This window comes from Panthera leo, chromosome D1, assembly GCF_018350215.1.
Source record: "Panthera leo isolate Ple1 chromosome D1, P.leo_Ple1_pat1.1, whole genome shotgun sequence".
Classification (NCBI taxonomy): Eukaryota; Metazoa; Chordata; class Mammalia; order Carnivora; family Felidae; genus Panthera; species Panthera leo.
The window spans coordinates 57,448,199-57,465,105 of NC_056688.1; the positions used below are offsets into that span (position 1 = coordinate 57,448,199).

Here is a 16,907-nt window from a genome sequence, read left to right on the forward strand (position 1 = left end):
TATTATCCTATGTGTCATCATTTTTTTTCTCTAGCGGATATTATAAAACATCTTTTAAAAACATTCTCAACCCCACATTCACTACTAGATACCATCCCATTTTTCTGCTCTCCTAGACAACAAAACTTCCCAAAAGTTATCCTAAAAAATAAGTTATCTTACTTGCTTTCTCCATTTTGTCATCTCCTATCCTTTCCCCAACTAATATCCTCAAACATATATTTGGAGGGGGGGGGGGTTATCGCCTACTTATTTTCTGTGATTGTCTTTGTCAAGGTCACCTTTACTCATGCCAATTAAAAAAAAATTTTTTTTTTTTAATGTTTATTTTTGACAGAGAGAGAGACAGAGCATGAGCTGGGCAGGGGCAGAGAGAGAGGGAGACACAGAATCTGAAACAGGCTCCAGGCTCTGAGCTGTCAGTACAGAGCCCAACGTGGGGCTCGAACTAACAGACTGTGAGATCATGACCTGAGTTGAAGTCGGACGCTCAACCGACTGAGCCACCCAGGCGCCCCTCAGGTCAATTTTAATGGTCATTTTTTAGTCCTCATCTTAACTGATCTCTCAGCATGTGACACAGATGCTCTCTCCCTCCTTCTATAAACACTTGTTATACTCCTTTAGTTTTCCTTCTATCTCACCAACTGTGACTTTTCAGTTTCCTTTGTTGGATCTTTCTCTTTTTCCCAAGCTCTAAATATTGTGGAGTTTCCCAAGGCTCAGTTCTTGGAATTTTTCTATCAATATCAAATCCCTAGGTGACTGCATTCAATCTTTTGGCTTTAAATATTATCTATGTAATAATGATTCTCCAATTTATCTCTAACTCAGCCTCTTCTAACTAGTATAGACCAGTAACTACTTGACATTTCTGCTTAGAGGTATAATAACCATTTCAGTTTATCCAAACAAAAATCCTGATTCCCTGACCCTTTACCCGCTCCCAAATCTACTTCTCTTTGTCTCCACCATTCACCTGATTGCTTGGACTAAAAATCTAAAAGTTATCCTTGAATGCTGTGCCTCCTCCTACCCCCACCCCTCATTTCTCTCCTGACATCCGATCTGTAAGGCATTCCTGTCAGTTGTATCTTCAAAATACATTCCAAATATGACATATTACTTCCTCTGTTGTCATCCTAGTCTATGCTTACCATCATTACTCTCCTATACTACTACAATTGCCTCCTAATCAATTTCCCACTTCCATTATCACACCCATCCCTTTCCCTTCCCCTAGTGTTTTCCTCAGAGCAGCCAGAGTGATGAAACCAAAGTGTAAATCCTTATCTGTCCAACTTTTTTTTTTTATTTAATGTTTTTTTTTTTTTATTTTTATTTTTGGGACAGAGAGAGACAGAGCATGAAAGGGGGAGGGGCAGAGAGAGAGGGAGACACAGAATCGGAAACAGGCTCCAGGCTCTGAGCCATCAGCCCAGAGCCCGACGCGGGGCTCGAACTCACGGACCGCGAGACCGTGACCTGGCTGAAGTCGGACGCTTAACCGACTGCGCCACCCAGGCGCCCCTTATCTGTCCAACTTTTAAAGCCTAGGCTTCTAATGACTATGACCTACTGTCTCTCATTAGGATGACCAAGAAAGCAGAAGTGGGAATTCACTTTGATTTAAATCTTTACTGAATTAAACAGGTTGGCTTTGTATTTCAACATCTTTTTTTAAAACCTGGAATATCCACAATAACTATGAGTCATAAACTTGATTCAGATATCCAGCCGAGTACAAAATTATGAAATACTTCATAGTATTCTTTCCGATTCTCAGGTTCAAGAAGTGGGATCTAAAAATCAGTGGCTCTTATACAACGCAGAACATTTTAACATACAACAAACAGAACCCTCATCCTATCCCACATCTGCCACTAGAATCAAGACTCTATCTCTTTTTAAAGTTTATTTATCTTGAGAGAAAGAGAGTGCACGAGCGAGGAAGGGGCAGAGGGAGAGGAACAGAGAGAATCCCAAGCAGGCTCCAAGCTGTCAGCACAGAACCTGACATGGGGCTTGAACTCACAAACTATGAGATCATGATCTAAGTTGAAATAAAAAATCGGAGGCTTAACCAACTGAGCCACGTTTTCTCTTTTAAGAAAAGATCCACCAATACCCTCATGCTGGATTAAGTACCTATCTTCTATAACTTTGTGCTTCCTTCACTGTACTGTGTTTAAATATTTACTTGTTTGTATTCCCAGTTTTTGGATGATAGGAACTAAGTCTGATTCATCTCCAGTTCTTAATCAGGTAGTAAGTAACACATCTTAGGGACTAAAAAACCAAAGTTTACTGAATAAATTTAAAAAGTTATTTGGTGGGGGGTCCCTGGAGGGCTCCGGCAGTTAAGTGTCTGACTCTTGATCTCATGATTCAATCTCATGGTGAGACCAAGCCCCACATCAGTCTTTGTGCTGATAGTGTGCAGCCTGCTTGGAATTCTCTCCCTCTCTCTCTGCCCCTCCCCATGCTGGCTCATTCTCCCTCTCTCAAAATAAATAAACATTTTTTTAAAAAATTTAAAAAAAAGTTATTTGGAATAATTTTCTCACTGTTTGCTCCTGGGGAAGAAGGCAGGGTGCCTCAGATACATGCTGAACTGGCAGCAGCTTCATTCGGAAATGCTGTGGCTGCCAAAGATGGAGAGATCTTTGGTGTTGATGAGGGAACAGGAATCCTGCACCTCAGTAGTGTGAGCAAGGAGAGATAGAAGCAACCTCACCAAACACAAACATCATTTTGGCAAGCCATATTTGGCATGAGACCCTCTGTCTTAGAAAAACTACCTCAGATACATTTACCAGGTCCTTAATTTCCAGCTGATCTCTTTGATTCAATGAACAGATATGTTCTGCCTGCTAAGGCAGCCAGCAGTATGCTGTATGCTATATGAAAGTACAAAAGAAATAGAGGATAACTTCTGCCCTTATGATGTAGGAAGAATCTTAAGACAGGAATGAAAATTAACAATATAAGCATATCCTTTCGGGGAGACTTAAGAGGTAAACAGTACAATATAACATAGACAGAGGTCTTTAGCAATTTAACTGAGGGAGTAATCTGAATGGTTTGGAGGACTTAGAGAAGGGTTCTGGGAAAGGAACTAGAGATGGATTTTGAAGAAGAGGTAGGAAGAGAGGATACTAAAGTTTTTTATCCTAAGATTGATTTCCTTGGGGGAGGGGCAGTGTTTTACTCATTTCTGAAATTTCACCCTTTAGCACAAAGTGTTTAATAAATATTTAATCAAATAATTGAATTAATGAATAAATTAATGACAAAACAGCCTTTACTTTAGTGGAAGTCATAGCCAATTCAGTGATTTTTATGAAAACTATTTACCCAAAGGGTTTTTATTTACCCAAACCCAAATAAAAACTGAGAAAGGAACCTATGCCCATCCTCTGTTTCTCCACCATTTTCTCTGGAACACAGAAAGTGAATCCAGAACATGAAGCATCAGAAGTAGAAAAGGCCTTAGATTCTCATTTAGTCCAAACTCCTACCTCAGAAATGGAGATAGCTAGACAGGAGATAATCCATAATTACTAAAATTGTAGGAGGTACTATAGTGTATTAGGAAAAGGATGGATTTTAGACAACTGGGCCAAGTGTGAAACATTTAAAATATTAAAAATAATTCTGCACTTTACATAAATGTTTCCACATGTGATATTATAATAAAGCTAAGGCTTGGAAACTGAACTATTCTTTTGAACTTGGTGCCTGAGCTGATGAAAAAGGACAGTTAAAATCTAACATTCAAAATATAGACAATATAGATTTGTGGGTTACCTCCATTCAATGGCATTCTCTAGAGACTTGAAGGTTTTAGGACGACCACGTAAGAAATTCTGCATGCTATTAAGTGCATCCATGGCTGTACCTAGATGTTAAACAAATACTTTAACCACAGCACTTAACATATTCTAAGCATTTACATTTACTGGGCCAACTGTGTATATCTGCCCTCAATGATGGTAGAATTCAGTGATGTTTTGGGGAAAAAAGATGCAGCTTAAAAAAATTCAGAGATTGATGTGATAGCAAGCTTCGAGGATGGCCTCCAGTGATTTTTGCCTCTTGATATTCACTCCCTTGTGTAGTCTTCTCATACTGAATAGGGGCTGACTTGTATAAGCAATCGTATGACTTCTGAGGCTGGGTCATAAAAGACATGGCAGCTTCTTTTTAACATTAAATATAATTATGGGACATACATACAATTGAAACATTATGTAGCCCTAAAAGATATTTACAAAGAGTTTTCAATGACATGGGAAATGATCATATAATATAGGGTATGGGTGCAATGGGTGAAGGTGTCAAAAGGTACAAACTTCCAGTTATAAAATAAAAAAGTCTTCAGGATATAATGTACAGTATAGTGACTACAGTTAATAATATATATTGTGTATTTGAAAGTTGCGAAGACAGTAGATCTTAAAAGTGTTCGTCACAAGAAAAATAATTTATTATATGTGGTGATGGATGTTAACTACACATACTGTGGTGATCATTTCATAATATATACACATATTGAATCATTATGTCATACAACTGAAACTAATAAAATTTGTATGTCAATTAAAAAATACTCAGAATGCCTTTGCCACAAAGTAACATAAAAAACGATATAAAGACAGAGGGACATAGTTCAAGATGAGTAGAGATCAATAAATTAAGGTAATAATAATCTACCATGGATCTCTTATAAATCAAAGATTTTGATTTAGTCAGTACTAAGAAAACTTACCTTCTACAACATCGATCATACAGAGACCCAGGAGGCTTGGCACTAGGTTAGATGATGCTGTGTGGACTGCAATAGCTCCACCCATACTATGTCCAATCAGCATAATTGGAGGAGGGAGGTCCCCATACATGGCTTCAACCACATTGCCAACATCCCTGCAAAGAGAAGGAAACAAAGCTGGGAATGCTCTCTGACAACACTAAAAATCATTTTCTTTCCTAATTCCTTTGTTTAGTCTGCAACTAACAGTGCTAAGACTGTAAAGGTCTACTGGGCCATCTTGAAAATATACCTATGTCAATCTCTTAGCATGCCCCCGCCCCCACCCCCCGTATCTATTCATGTAGCCACACATTTAGCTCTTCTGATAAACAGCACCAAGAACCCAAGTTTTCTGATTTTCATATACCTTTATTTTAAATGTAAGCTTGAAACTCTGGACAAATAATTTAAGTGCTCTATGCCTAAATTTCCCCAACTATAAAACAAAAACAATTTTATTAAGCATTCTAACGTAGTAAAGTTTAGAGTCACAAGATGAATTGCAGCCCTACTTTATTTTTTATTATGTGGACTTGAATTAGTTATTTAATCTCTCAGGCAGTTATATCTATAAGATGAAGATAAGAATATGATTTACTAAATATATATGTGTGTGTGTGTGTATATATATATATATATATACACACACACACACACACACACACACATAATTTACTATTCGAGATTAACTGAAACAGTGAATGAAAACTACTTTGAAAAGTATAAATGCTATCCAAAGGTTAATTGTTACTTATAATTTGTCAAGTAAGTTGCTTGAAATATGAACATAAATGTAAGTACAATGTTCTGAGAAACTAGAAAGATGTTCAGAGCTAATTTTTATTGACTTCTGTCTTAGTTTTTAATTGAGTGGACCGGTTAACAAAGTCAAACCTTAAAGCTCTGAAAATGAGAACTGAAGTAGGAACCTGGGTTTAATTTGCATATAGGCCCTCTTTGCTACAGCAATAGGTAGGTATGGTATGTTTTCAGAGACCACTGGCTCTACTGTCTTCTGGGAGTGGCTGAGTCAGTTAACTTCAAAAGACAGTTTTGTGTTGCTGGGTGTTATTATATACCTCAAGCACCCATACAGTGTTAGCCAAATAGAGCAGATGTGGATATAGGAAACACAGCCTTTCGAATATGATCTCCAAAGTATTTAGAATGGAAAAAGTCAATGCTATGAATTAATCTTTTTGTTAAAGTTTATTTATTTATTTTGGGAGAGACAGACACAGCATGAGTTGGGAAGGGGCAGAGACAGAAATCCCAAGCAGGCTCCGCGCCACCAGCACAGAGCCCAACATAGGGCTCAAACTCATGAAACTGTGAGATCATGACCTGAGGAGAAGCCAAGAGTCAGATGCCTAACTGACTGAACCACCCAGGTGCCCCTCAGAAGAAATTAATCTTAAAAATCTCATAAAACAGGGCACCTGGGTGGCTCAGTCAGTTAAGCGTCCGACTTAGGCTCTGGTCATGATCTCTCAGTTCATGGTTCGAGCCCCGCATCAGGCTCCGTGCTGACAGCTCGGAGCCTGGAGCCTGCTTCAGATTCTGTGTCTCCCTCTCTCTCTGCCTTCCTCTGCTTGTACTCTGTGTCTCTCAAAAATGAATAAACATTAAAAAAAAATTTTTTTAATCTCATAAAACAATTACAGATGTGAATAGGGTAGCTGTAGCACCTGCAGATAATCTGAATGGCATACAAGGAGGCCCCCAACTTTATAAGTGAAAAAAAATAGTTTAAAAATATTCCTTTGGAGTTAAAGTTAAAACTTTTGGTTGGTAACAACTATAATAAAATAAAAGGATGCTACAGAAGATTATCTAAGTCCAGGTCTCCGTAAAATACTCAGTAACCTAGTTGCAGGGGTTCTGTGATGAAGGTGGACAAGATCTGAAACAAAACAACTCCATACTGCATCTAAGCTTAGCAAAAGTGTATTTCATCCAGGTAAAAGGTGGTTACTGATCATCTACTACAAGGAGAAATTTATTCTTATTAAAGTTAGCCAAACTACCAAGATTAGTGCCTTGAGACATGTTCTGAAGTTCCAGAAAAATAAAACAAAGATGAAGAAGCAGATGTTATCTACAAAACTAGCTGTAACTAGATATGCCACAATTTAGGTAGATGCTTTAAAAGGAGATTCTATCATACTTATCAATAATGGGTTCATTTCCTGAGAAGCAACAGACATAAAAGAAAAAGAGTATCAGAGCAACCTGAACCAATTCTTGGTTCTTCTACTTTCAGGGGAATTATATTTTATGTACGGTTGAGATTCCAAAGTTGATACACAAGGGAAAAATCATGCTGTCAGTACTACTTGAAAATTACATTAATTGTCCATTAAATATACCCATTTTGAGATTTTTGTTTCAGAGTGACTGAATTCAGAAATCATATAAATGTTTTATTGCTTTGACTATTTCAACAATAATCTAACTTATTAGCTCTTCTGGTTCTTGGTAATCATCTTCAACTATGCTGGATGGTTTTAGTCATCTATTTTCTTTTTACCTTTCTTGCCAGTTATCAACTGGCAACTCTCAGCTCCAATTCATCCTTCCTTGCATGTTCTCCAAAATTGGATCTGAGGCCTTTAAATATTTTTCCTTTGCAGCTGGCATAATGTTAAGCTTTATCAGTAGAGAGTGCAGGAGAGACACTGCAGAAAGGGCTTTGCTCCTAGTTCATGTAGCATGGTAAGCACTATAGCACACACAGCTTCCCCAGTGCCCAAATCCTGCAGCACAGGTGGCTTCTCTGGCACACCATCCCCCCAGGCCCAATTTTTCCCTAGTCTTATTAAGATAAAATTGGTACATAAAAATGGCAAATAATTAATGTATATAATTTGGTAAGTTGGGATATATGTATACACTTGTGTTACCATCACTATGATTAAGGTAATAAACACTTCCAAAAGTTCCTTTGTGCGTGTGTGTGTGTGTGTGTGTGTGTGTGCGCGTGCACGAGATAAGAACACTTAACATGATATTTACCCTCCTAACAAACTTTTTAAGTACACGATTATGTCATTATTAAGTATAGGTACCATGTTATATAGCAGATCTTTGGAACCATTCCCGATATTTTTGTTGCAGAGTGCCTCTGGTGAGATACCTCCCTGTGAACAGCTTCCCCTGCACCCTAGAGGGCAGGTATCTGGCCAGTTCTGCCAAAGTGGCATCCAAATGACTTCTCTGTCTTTAGTAAGCCACAGTCATGCCCTCTACAACAGGGTCTAAATCTCAACCTCTTCCATTAGTGTTCTCTGTCAGCCCAAGGTGTAGTTCTCTGCTTCTTATATCTGCTATTCTTCCTTTTTCTTGAAAAGTATTCCAGCTTTACTGAGGTATAACCGATAAAATTTTAATATATTTAAAGTGTACAACGTGATGATTTGATATATGAGTATATTGTGAAATGACTCCCACAATCAAGTTAATTAAACATATATTTTTCAGTGTTCTCTTTACTACTTTTTTTTTAAGAGAGCCAGCATGAGAGCAGGGACAGAGGTGGGGAGAGAGAATCTTAAGCAGGCTCCATGCTCAGTGCAGAGCCAGATGCAGATGTGGAGCTTGATCCCACAACCCTAAGGTCATGACCTGAGCAGAAATCAAGAGTTGGATGCTCAACCAACTAAGCCACCCAGGCGCCCCTGTTCTCGTTATTTCTTATTAGCCAATTCTTCATTACTCCAATCCCCTATTATAGTTAATAAGTCTTTATACTAAACTTTCCCTGTTTAAATTACTGTGATTTTTCTTTCCTGATTGTCTCAGACTGACACATTATTAGGCAATGTATCCTTCAGGTCCTCCCTCAATTAATTCTTCAAATTCCTGTAGGACATCATCCAAGTCATCATAACCCTTTGGCAACCTGGCGACTTAGATGATGGATTTCACTTTTTTGTCAACAGTCAGGAAACCTTAAAAATTGTTCACAAATCTTTCAATAGGTATCACCAACATACTTGATTATCTTGGGCTTTATTGTTCTCATATTACAAAGGCATTAGGAACAACTGAGAGAACAGATTCTTAGCTCCCTTCTCATGGTTTCTCAGGCATATGGTCATTGAATGGAATGGTACCATATGTTGTTATTTTTCTCTCTCTCTGCCAAGCACCATAGTTGAATGATCACAATTCTGGTCTATTAACTGTGTGACCTCATACAGTTAGTCATTTAATCTGAGTCTGTATACTCATTGGGTAAAACAAGAAAAAAGGATAATATGTACACTATAGAATAATGTAGATAATTAAAATAAATAACTTAATTAAATACATTATTTATTCTTAATAAGTGCTTAATTTACACTTAATAAAGTCTGGCAGATAGCACACAAACAATATCTGCTATAACAATAAAACTATGACCACATGAGTTTCATTTCTGAAGGTAACACAGTTTACTCTTGAATTAAAGTTGCTAAAGTAAGAAGGGACAAGATATTTTTGGCCGAAGTTGATCAAATACTTGAGAGACCATGTATTAAAGCCGGGTAGTTAGAAGAATCCTGTTTACAATATAGGTCAGTGGTTCCCAAACACCAGTCACAGGACTGGCTGCATTAGATTTCTTTACAGAGCTTTATCAAAATATAAATAAATGTCCAGATCCCCCGGTAGAAGCACTAATTCAGTAGGTCTGGGGTAAGGTCATATCATCTGTATTTCAATCACTTATTAGGTAAATCTGATGAGTGACCATGTTTGAGGCTACTGTACATACTATAGCCATCTTGTACCTTGAGGCCCAGGGTATCACTAATTCTTCTTTCTAAAAAAATTTTTTAGTGTGTTTTACTTTTGAGAGAGAGAGCGAGTGAGCACGAGCAGGGGAGGGGCAAAAAGAGAGAGAGACACAGAATTCAAAGCAGGCTCCAGGCCCTGAGCCGTCAGCACAGAGCCCAACACGGAGCTTGAACTCATGAACTGTGAGATCATGATCTGAATCGAAGTTGGACTCTCAACTGACTGAGCCATCCAGGTGCCCCTCATTAATTCTTTAATATCTTGTTCTTGTCTCTCTAGGAAGTTGGATAAAGAACGTGGGCAGGAAACCGTAAGAACATCTTACATGGCAGGGTCTTTTGTATACAACCCCCTTTTCAAGCATAAGTTCCCAATAGATATTCAGATTCTATTCAACTCTGTCAACAGAAGAAAACTTTGCAAAAGACAACAGAAACTAAACTGTAACTCAAAGAATTTTCAAGTGCTTTATGTGATGACATAATGCTGAATATATCAAGAAAGATGGAGGTTTCTTTCAGGATTAAATACTAAGGAGACACCAAATACAGGGGAAAAACAACAGAAATAAAATTTTCTCTATGCTAATTATTGTACAACAGTCTCACTAGGAGAGTAAATAGTTACACTACTATTTATAATAGTAATGGAAGCTAGGTGATGTATAAACAATATTACATTACTTACTTTGCCATTGTTTCTGCAGACAGGTCTTCAGAATTCTTGACTTTTGTTTCACCTAAAAAGAAAATATTTAAAAAAATAAAATTCCCAAAAATACAAATTATAAAAGCAAGAGTACTCTCTTTTAAAAATCTTACTTTTGGGAATGAAATGCAGACTTTATGGTTGTGTATGATGGGCTTAGCAAGGATTTTCTATGTTAAAGATGCATCTTGATAATTGGGCACCCTAAGGAAGATGTAACTCCAGTAGCCTAGCAAAGATTTATTTACATTCCTTATACATCATCAGCATCAGAATTTGGTTACATTAAAGGACATTTTCATAGCTAAACAATAACATATATGTGTATTTATAAAATATCTTTTGTAAAAGCTGGAAACTAAGACTTCCCTCAAAGAGCCCAAATGGAATGGACCAGGTTATTCTGTAGCCATATTGAAACTTGTAATAGTTAACAGTATTCAAAGGGGTTGGCAAATTTATCAGAGTTAGTGACTAATTAAGTACATCACTCACCATGACCTCGCAGATCTAAAGCCACAATTCTACACTGAACCCTACTAATGATCGCCGCCTAGGAAGAAAAGAAAATCTGGTTTAGTAAACTTTCCCCATTACCAATGATAACTGTTGAACGAATACCTATCAGAATTCAAGAATCTCAAGATAATCAAAGGAAGACTTTCCTTTTTTTTTTCTCATTTGAGTAAGTTGGTGTATAATGTTACATTAGTTTTAGGTATATAACATAGTGATTTGACAAGTTTATACATTAACTTATGCTCACCAAATACAAACACTATGACAGTATCACTGACTGTATGCTGTGCCTTTTATTTCTGTTACTTATTCATTCCATAGCTGGAAGCCTATATCTCCCCCTTCCCTATACCTATTTAGTCCATCCCTCGACTGCTTCCCCTCTTAAACCATCAGTTTGTTCTCTGTATTTATAGCTCTGACTCTGCTTTGTTTCTTCTTTTTCTTTTTAGATTCCACATACAAGTGAAATCATATGGTATTTGTCTTTCTCAGACTTATTTCACTTAGCATAATACTCTCTAGGTTTATCCATGTTGTTGTAAATGTCACAATCTCATTCTTTTTTATGGCTGTGTAATATTCCATTCTCTGTATATACATCTTCTTTAACCATTTGTCTAGCAACGGACACTGAGGTTGCTTCTATATGTTGGCTATTGTAAATAATGCTACAATAAACACAAGGGTGCATATATCTTTTCAAATTAGTGTTGGGTAGTCCACTAGCCAGTAGTGGAATTATTGGATCATATGGTTCTTTTTTTTTTTTTTTTTTTTTAATTTGAGAGAGTGAGAGAACACGAGCAGGGAGAGGGGCAGAGGGAAACGGGGGGGGGGGGGGGGAGGGAATCTTAAGCAGGCTCCACACTCAGTGCAAAGCCCAACATGGGACTTGATACCATGACCCTGAGATCATGACCTGAGCCAAATTGGAAATACAAAACTTTTCAATTTTAAGTAAAACTAAAAAACTGACGATTCTCTTCGTTTTTGTACATACTTTGGTTCTATCCCAACTTTTTTTTTAAATTTTCTTTCTTTTTAATTTACATCCAAGTTAGTTAGCATATAGTGTAACAATGATTTCAGGAGTAGATTCCTTAATGCCCTTTACCCATTTAGCCCATCGCCTCTCCCACAACCCCTCCAGTAACCCTCTGTTTGTTCTCCATATTTAGGGGTTTCTTCTGTTTTGCCCCCCTCCCTGTTTTTATATTATTTTTGCTTCCCTTCCCTTACGTTCATCTGTTGTGTGTCTTAAAGTCCTCATATGAGTGAAGTCATATGATATTTGTCTTTCTCTGACTAATTTCGCTTAGCATAAAACCCTCTAGTTGCATCCACGTAGTTGCAAATGGCAAGATTTCATTCTTTTTGATTGCTGAGTAATACTCCACACATCTTCTTTATCCATTCATCTATCAATGGACATTTGGGCTCTTTCCATACTTTGGCTATTGTTGATAGTGCTGCTATAAACATTGGGGTGCATGTGTCCCTTCGAAACAGCACACCTGTATCCCTTGGATAAATGCCTAGTAGTGCAATTGCTGAGTTGTAGGGTAGTTCTATTTTCAATTTTTTGAGGAACTCCGTACTGTTTTCCAGAGTGGCTGCACCAGTTTGCATTCCCACCAGCAGTGCAAGAGATCCTCCTTGTCCGCATCGTCACCAATATCTGTTGTTGCCTGAGTTGTTAATGTTAGCCATTCTGACAGGTGTGAGGTGGTATCTCATCGTGGTTTTGATTTGTATTTCCCTGATGCTGAGGGATGCTGAGCATTTTTTCATGTGTTGGTTGGCCATCTAGATGTCTTCTTCAGAGAAGTGTCTATTCATGTCTTTTGCTCATTTCTTGACTGGATTATTTGTTTTTTGGGTGTGGAGTTTGGTAAATTCTTTATAAATTTTTGATACTCGCCCTTTATCTGATATGTCATTTGCAAATATCTTCTCCCATTCTGTCGGTTGCCTTTTAATTTTGCTGATTGTTTCCTTCCTGTGCAGAAGCTTTTTATCTTGATGAGGTCTCAATAGTTCATTTTTGCTTTTGTTTCCCTTGCCTCCAGAGACATGTTAAGAAGTTGCTGCGGCCAATATCAAAGAGGTTTTTTTAAATATATTAAATATAATTTATTGTCAAATTGGTTTCCAAACAACACACAGTGCTCATCCCAACAGGTGCCCTCCTCAACGCCCATCACCCACTTTCCCCTCTCCCCCACCTCCCATCAACCCTGTTTGTTCTCAGTATTTAAGAGTCTCTTATGGTTTGCCTCCCTCCCTCTCTGTAACCTTGTTTCCCCCCTTCTCCTCCCCCATGGTCTTCTGTTAAGTTTCTCAGGATCCACATAGGAGTGAAAACATATAGTATCTGTCTTTCTCTGTATGACTTATTTCACTTATCATAATACTCTCCAGTTCCATCCATGTTGCTACAAATGGCCAGATTTCATTCTTTCTCATTGCCAAGTAGTATTCCATTGTATATATAAACCACATCTTCTTTATCCATTTGTCAGTTGATGGACATTTAGGCTCTTTCCACAATTTGGCTATTGTTGAAAGTGCTGCTATAAACACTGGGGTACAAGTGTCCCTAATGCATCAGCACTCCTGTATTCCTTGGGTAAATTCCTAGCAGTGCTATTGCTGGGTCATAGGGTAGATCTATTTTTAATTTTTTGAGGAACCTCCACACTGTTTTCCAGAGCGGCTGTACCAGTTTGCATTCCCACCAACAGTGCAAGAGGGTTCCCGTTTCTCCACATCCTCGCCAGCATCTATAGTCTCCTGATTTGTTCATTTTAGCCACTCTGACCGGCGTGAGGTGGTATGTGAGTGTGGTTTTGATTTGTATTTCCCTGATGAGGAGTGATGTTGAGCATCTTTGCATGTGCCTGTTGGTCATCTGGATGTCTTCTTTAGAAAAGTGTCTATTCATGTTTTCTGCCCGTTTCTTCACTGGATTATTTGTTTTTCTGGTGTGGAGTTTGGTGAGTTCTTTATAGATTTTGGATACTAACCTTTTATCAGATATGTCATTTACAAATATCTTTTCCCATTCCATCAGTTGCCTTTTGGTTTTGTTGACTGTTTCCTTTGCAGTGCAGAAGCTTTTTATCTTGATGAGGTCTCAATAATTTTTGCTTTTAATTCCCTTGCCCTTGGAGACGTGTCAAGTAAGAAATTGCTGTGGCTGAGGTCAGAGAGGTTTTTTTCTTGCTTTCTCCTCTAGGGTTTTGATGATTTCCTGTCTCACATTCAGATCCTTCATCCATTTTGAGTTTATTTTTATGCATGGCGTAAAAAAGTGGTCTAGTTTCATTCTTCCACATGTCGCTGTCCAGTTTTCCCAGCACCACTTGCTGAAGAGACTGTCTTTATTCCATTGGATATTCTTTCCTGCTTTGTCAAAGATTAGTTGGCTATATGCTTGTAGGTCCATTTCTGGGTTCTCTATTCTGTTCCATTGATTTGAGTGTCTGTTTTTGTGCCATCTATCCCGACTTTAAAATATGGCTCTCTTCACCTAAATCCCTCTTTAAGTCCTAACTCTTCCTCACTTTTCATGAAACACACAGTAAACACCTCAAAACAATGAACCTCTGAGTTCTACTATTACCTATGATTCTCATCCATATTCTGTGCTGACAGCTCAGAGCCCAGAGCCTGCCTCAGATTCTGTATCTCTCCCTCTCCCTGCCCCTTCCCTTCTCACACTCTGTCTCTGTTTTCTCCCAGAATAAATAAACATCAAGAAAAATTAAAAAAAAAAAAGATAGATACAGTAGTATACACAACCTTGTACCACAGTTAAATAAAAATATATTGAAAAAAATCATATCATGAGGAGGTACAATTTTTGAAGTTTAAACAAACCTGGAATAATTGGAGAGCTTCTTCCTCAAATAAACTAGATTCTTTGACAATACATCATAACTAGTGTTAGTAAATGTCATCAACATTTTTTACCTTTTGGGAATATAATGGGTCTAGCTTAACCCTCACATTTTATAAGTGAGGAAACTGAGGCCAAGAGAAAGGAAATTATTTGCTCAGGGTCATAAAACAGGTTAGTAGTAAAAACAGAACTAGAATCAAGGTAAGTTACAAATATAACAGTCAATGTATAACACAAAACAAGTCAAATTTCTTAAGTCACCTTCCCCCTCATTTTATTTCTAAGTGATTAAATATATCATCTTGAATACAGTCTCATTATAAAAGTGTTGAAAATATAGAAAAGTAATAAGAAAGAGAGGAGATAAATCTCTTTGATGTAGCCCTCTGTCATCTTGGTAAAGATGGCTTTTTTTTCTTCAGATTTATCGAGATATTACTGACATACTACATGTAAGTTTAAGTTGTACAATGTGATGATTTGATAAATATGTATACTGCAAAATGATTATCACAATAAGGTTAGTTAAGATTTCTATCCCCCCACATGATTACCATTTACTCTTATGCGTGGTGAGAACATTTAAGATAGACTCTCTTAACTTCCAAGTATACAATAGAGAATAAGCAATTAACAGTATATACATACCACACAGTATGTAATGTAGTACATTAGATCCCGAGAACTTAATCTTATAGCCAAGAGCTTATACCCTTCGACAAATATCTCCCAATTTCCCCCACCTTGCAGCCCTTGACAACTAATATTAATATCTATCACTATAAATTTGACTTTTTTAGATTCTGCATACAAGTAAGAACATGAAGTATTATTAGTCTTTCTCTTTTTTTTTTTTTTTAATTTTTTTTTTCAACGTTTTTTATTTATTTTTGGGACAGAGAGAGACAGAGCCTGAACGGGGGAGGGGCAGAGAGAGAGGGAGACACAGAATCGGAAACAGGCTCCAGGCTCTGAGCCATCAGCCCAGAGCCTGACGCGGGGCTCGAACCCACGGACCGCGAGATCGTGACCTGGCTGAAGTCAGACGCTTAACCGACTGCGCCACCCAGGCGCCCCTAGTCTTTCTCTTATTTCACCTAGCATAATATAAAGCCTTCAAGGTTCTCCATGTTGTTACAAAAGGCAGGATTTCCTTCTTTTTTATGGCTGAATAATATTCGTGTGTGTGTATCAGTTTCTTTATCTATTTATGTTGAATGTTTAGGTTGTTTCCATATCTTGCTTATTGTCAGTAATACTACAAACATGAGGTACACATACCTCTCTGAAAGTGTTTTTTTCATTTCCTGTGGATATACATCCAGAAGTGGGATTACTGGCTCACATGGTAATTCTATTTTTAATGTTTTGAGGAATTCTATACTGTTTTCCATAGTGACTGTACCACTTTATATTCCCACCAACAGTGCACAAGTGTTCCCTTTTGTCTACAGCTTTGCCAACGCTTGTCTCTTGTCTTTTTGATAACAGCCATTCCAACAGTTGTGAGGTGGCATCTCATTGTGGTTTTGATTTGTATTTTCCTGATTAGTGATGCTGAACATATTTTCATGTACCTGCTGGCCATTTGCACGTCTTCTTTGGAAATATGTCTATTCTTTTGCCCATTTTTGTTTAAAAAATTTTTTTTAATGTTTGTTTTTGAGTAACAGAGAGAGAGAGAGAGAGAGCATGAGCAGGGGAAGGGCAGAGAGAGAGGGAGATACAGAATGTGAAGCAGGCTCTAGGCTTAGAGCTGTCAGCACACAGTCCCCAGTGCGGCTTGAACTCATGAGCCGTGAGTTTAACTTACCTAGCCAAAGTCGAACGTTTAACCAACTGATCCACCCAGGGGCTCCAGTCTTTTGTCCATTTTTCAACTGGATTTTTTTTTTTTTTTTTTTTTTTTTTGCTATTGCGTTGTATGGATTCCTTACACATTTTGGATATTAACCACTTATCACATAGATGGTTTGCAAAAATTTTCTCCTATTCCATAGGTTCCCTTTTCATTTTGATGATAGTTTGATGTAGTCCCACTTGTTTCTTTATGCTTTTGTTGCTTGTACTTTTAGTGTTATACCCAAAAAATCATTGCCAAGACCAATGTCTAGGGTTTTTTTTTTCTTTTTTCTTTTTTAATTTTTTTTTTTTAACGTTTATTTATTTTTGGGACAG

General features: G+C 37.6%; 1 protein-coding gene across 5 annotated transcripts in view; it reads right to left on the reverse strand.

Annotated features, from left to right (window-relative positions):
* Nucleotides 1–16,907, reverse strand: part of PPME1 (protein phosphatase methylesterase 1) — a 104,206-nt gene that overhangs the window by 22,935 nt on the left and 64,364 nt on the right. For all 5 annotated transcript variants that reach the window (XM_042906822.1, XM_042906819.1, XM_042906821.1 and 2 more), the window contains 4 exons: nucleotides 10,799–10,856; nucleotides 10,283–10,334; nucleotides 4,772–4,926; nucleotides 3,811–3,901 (listed from right to left, as the gene is read on the reverse strand). In XM_042906822.1, the coding sequence (XP_042762756.1) occupies nucleotides 3,811–3,901; nucleotides 4,772–4,926; nucleotides 10,283–10,334; nucleotides 10,799–10,856 (356 nt within the window). The remainder of the gene's footprint in view (nucleotides 1–3,810; nucleotides 3,902–4,771; nucleotides 4,927–10,282; nucleotides 10,335–10,798; nucleotides 10,857–16,907) is intronic.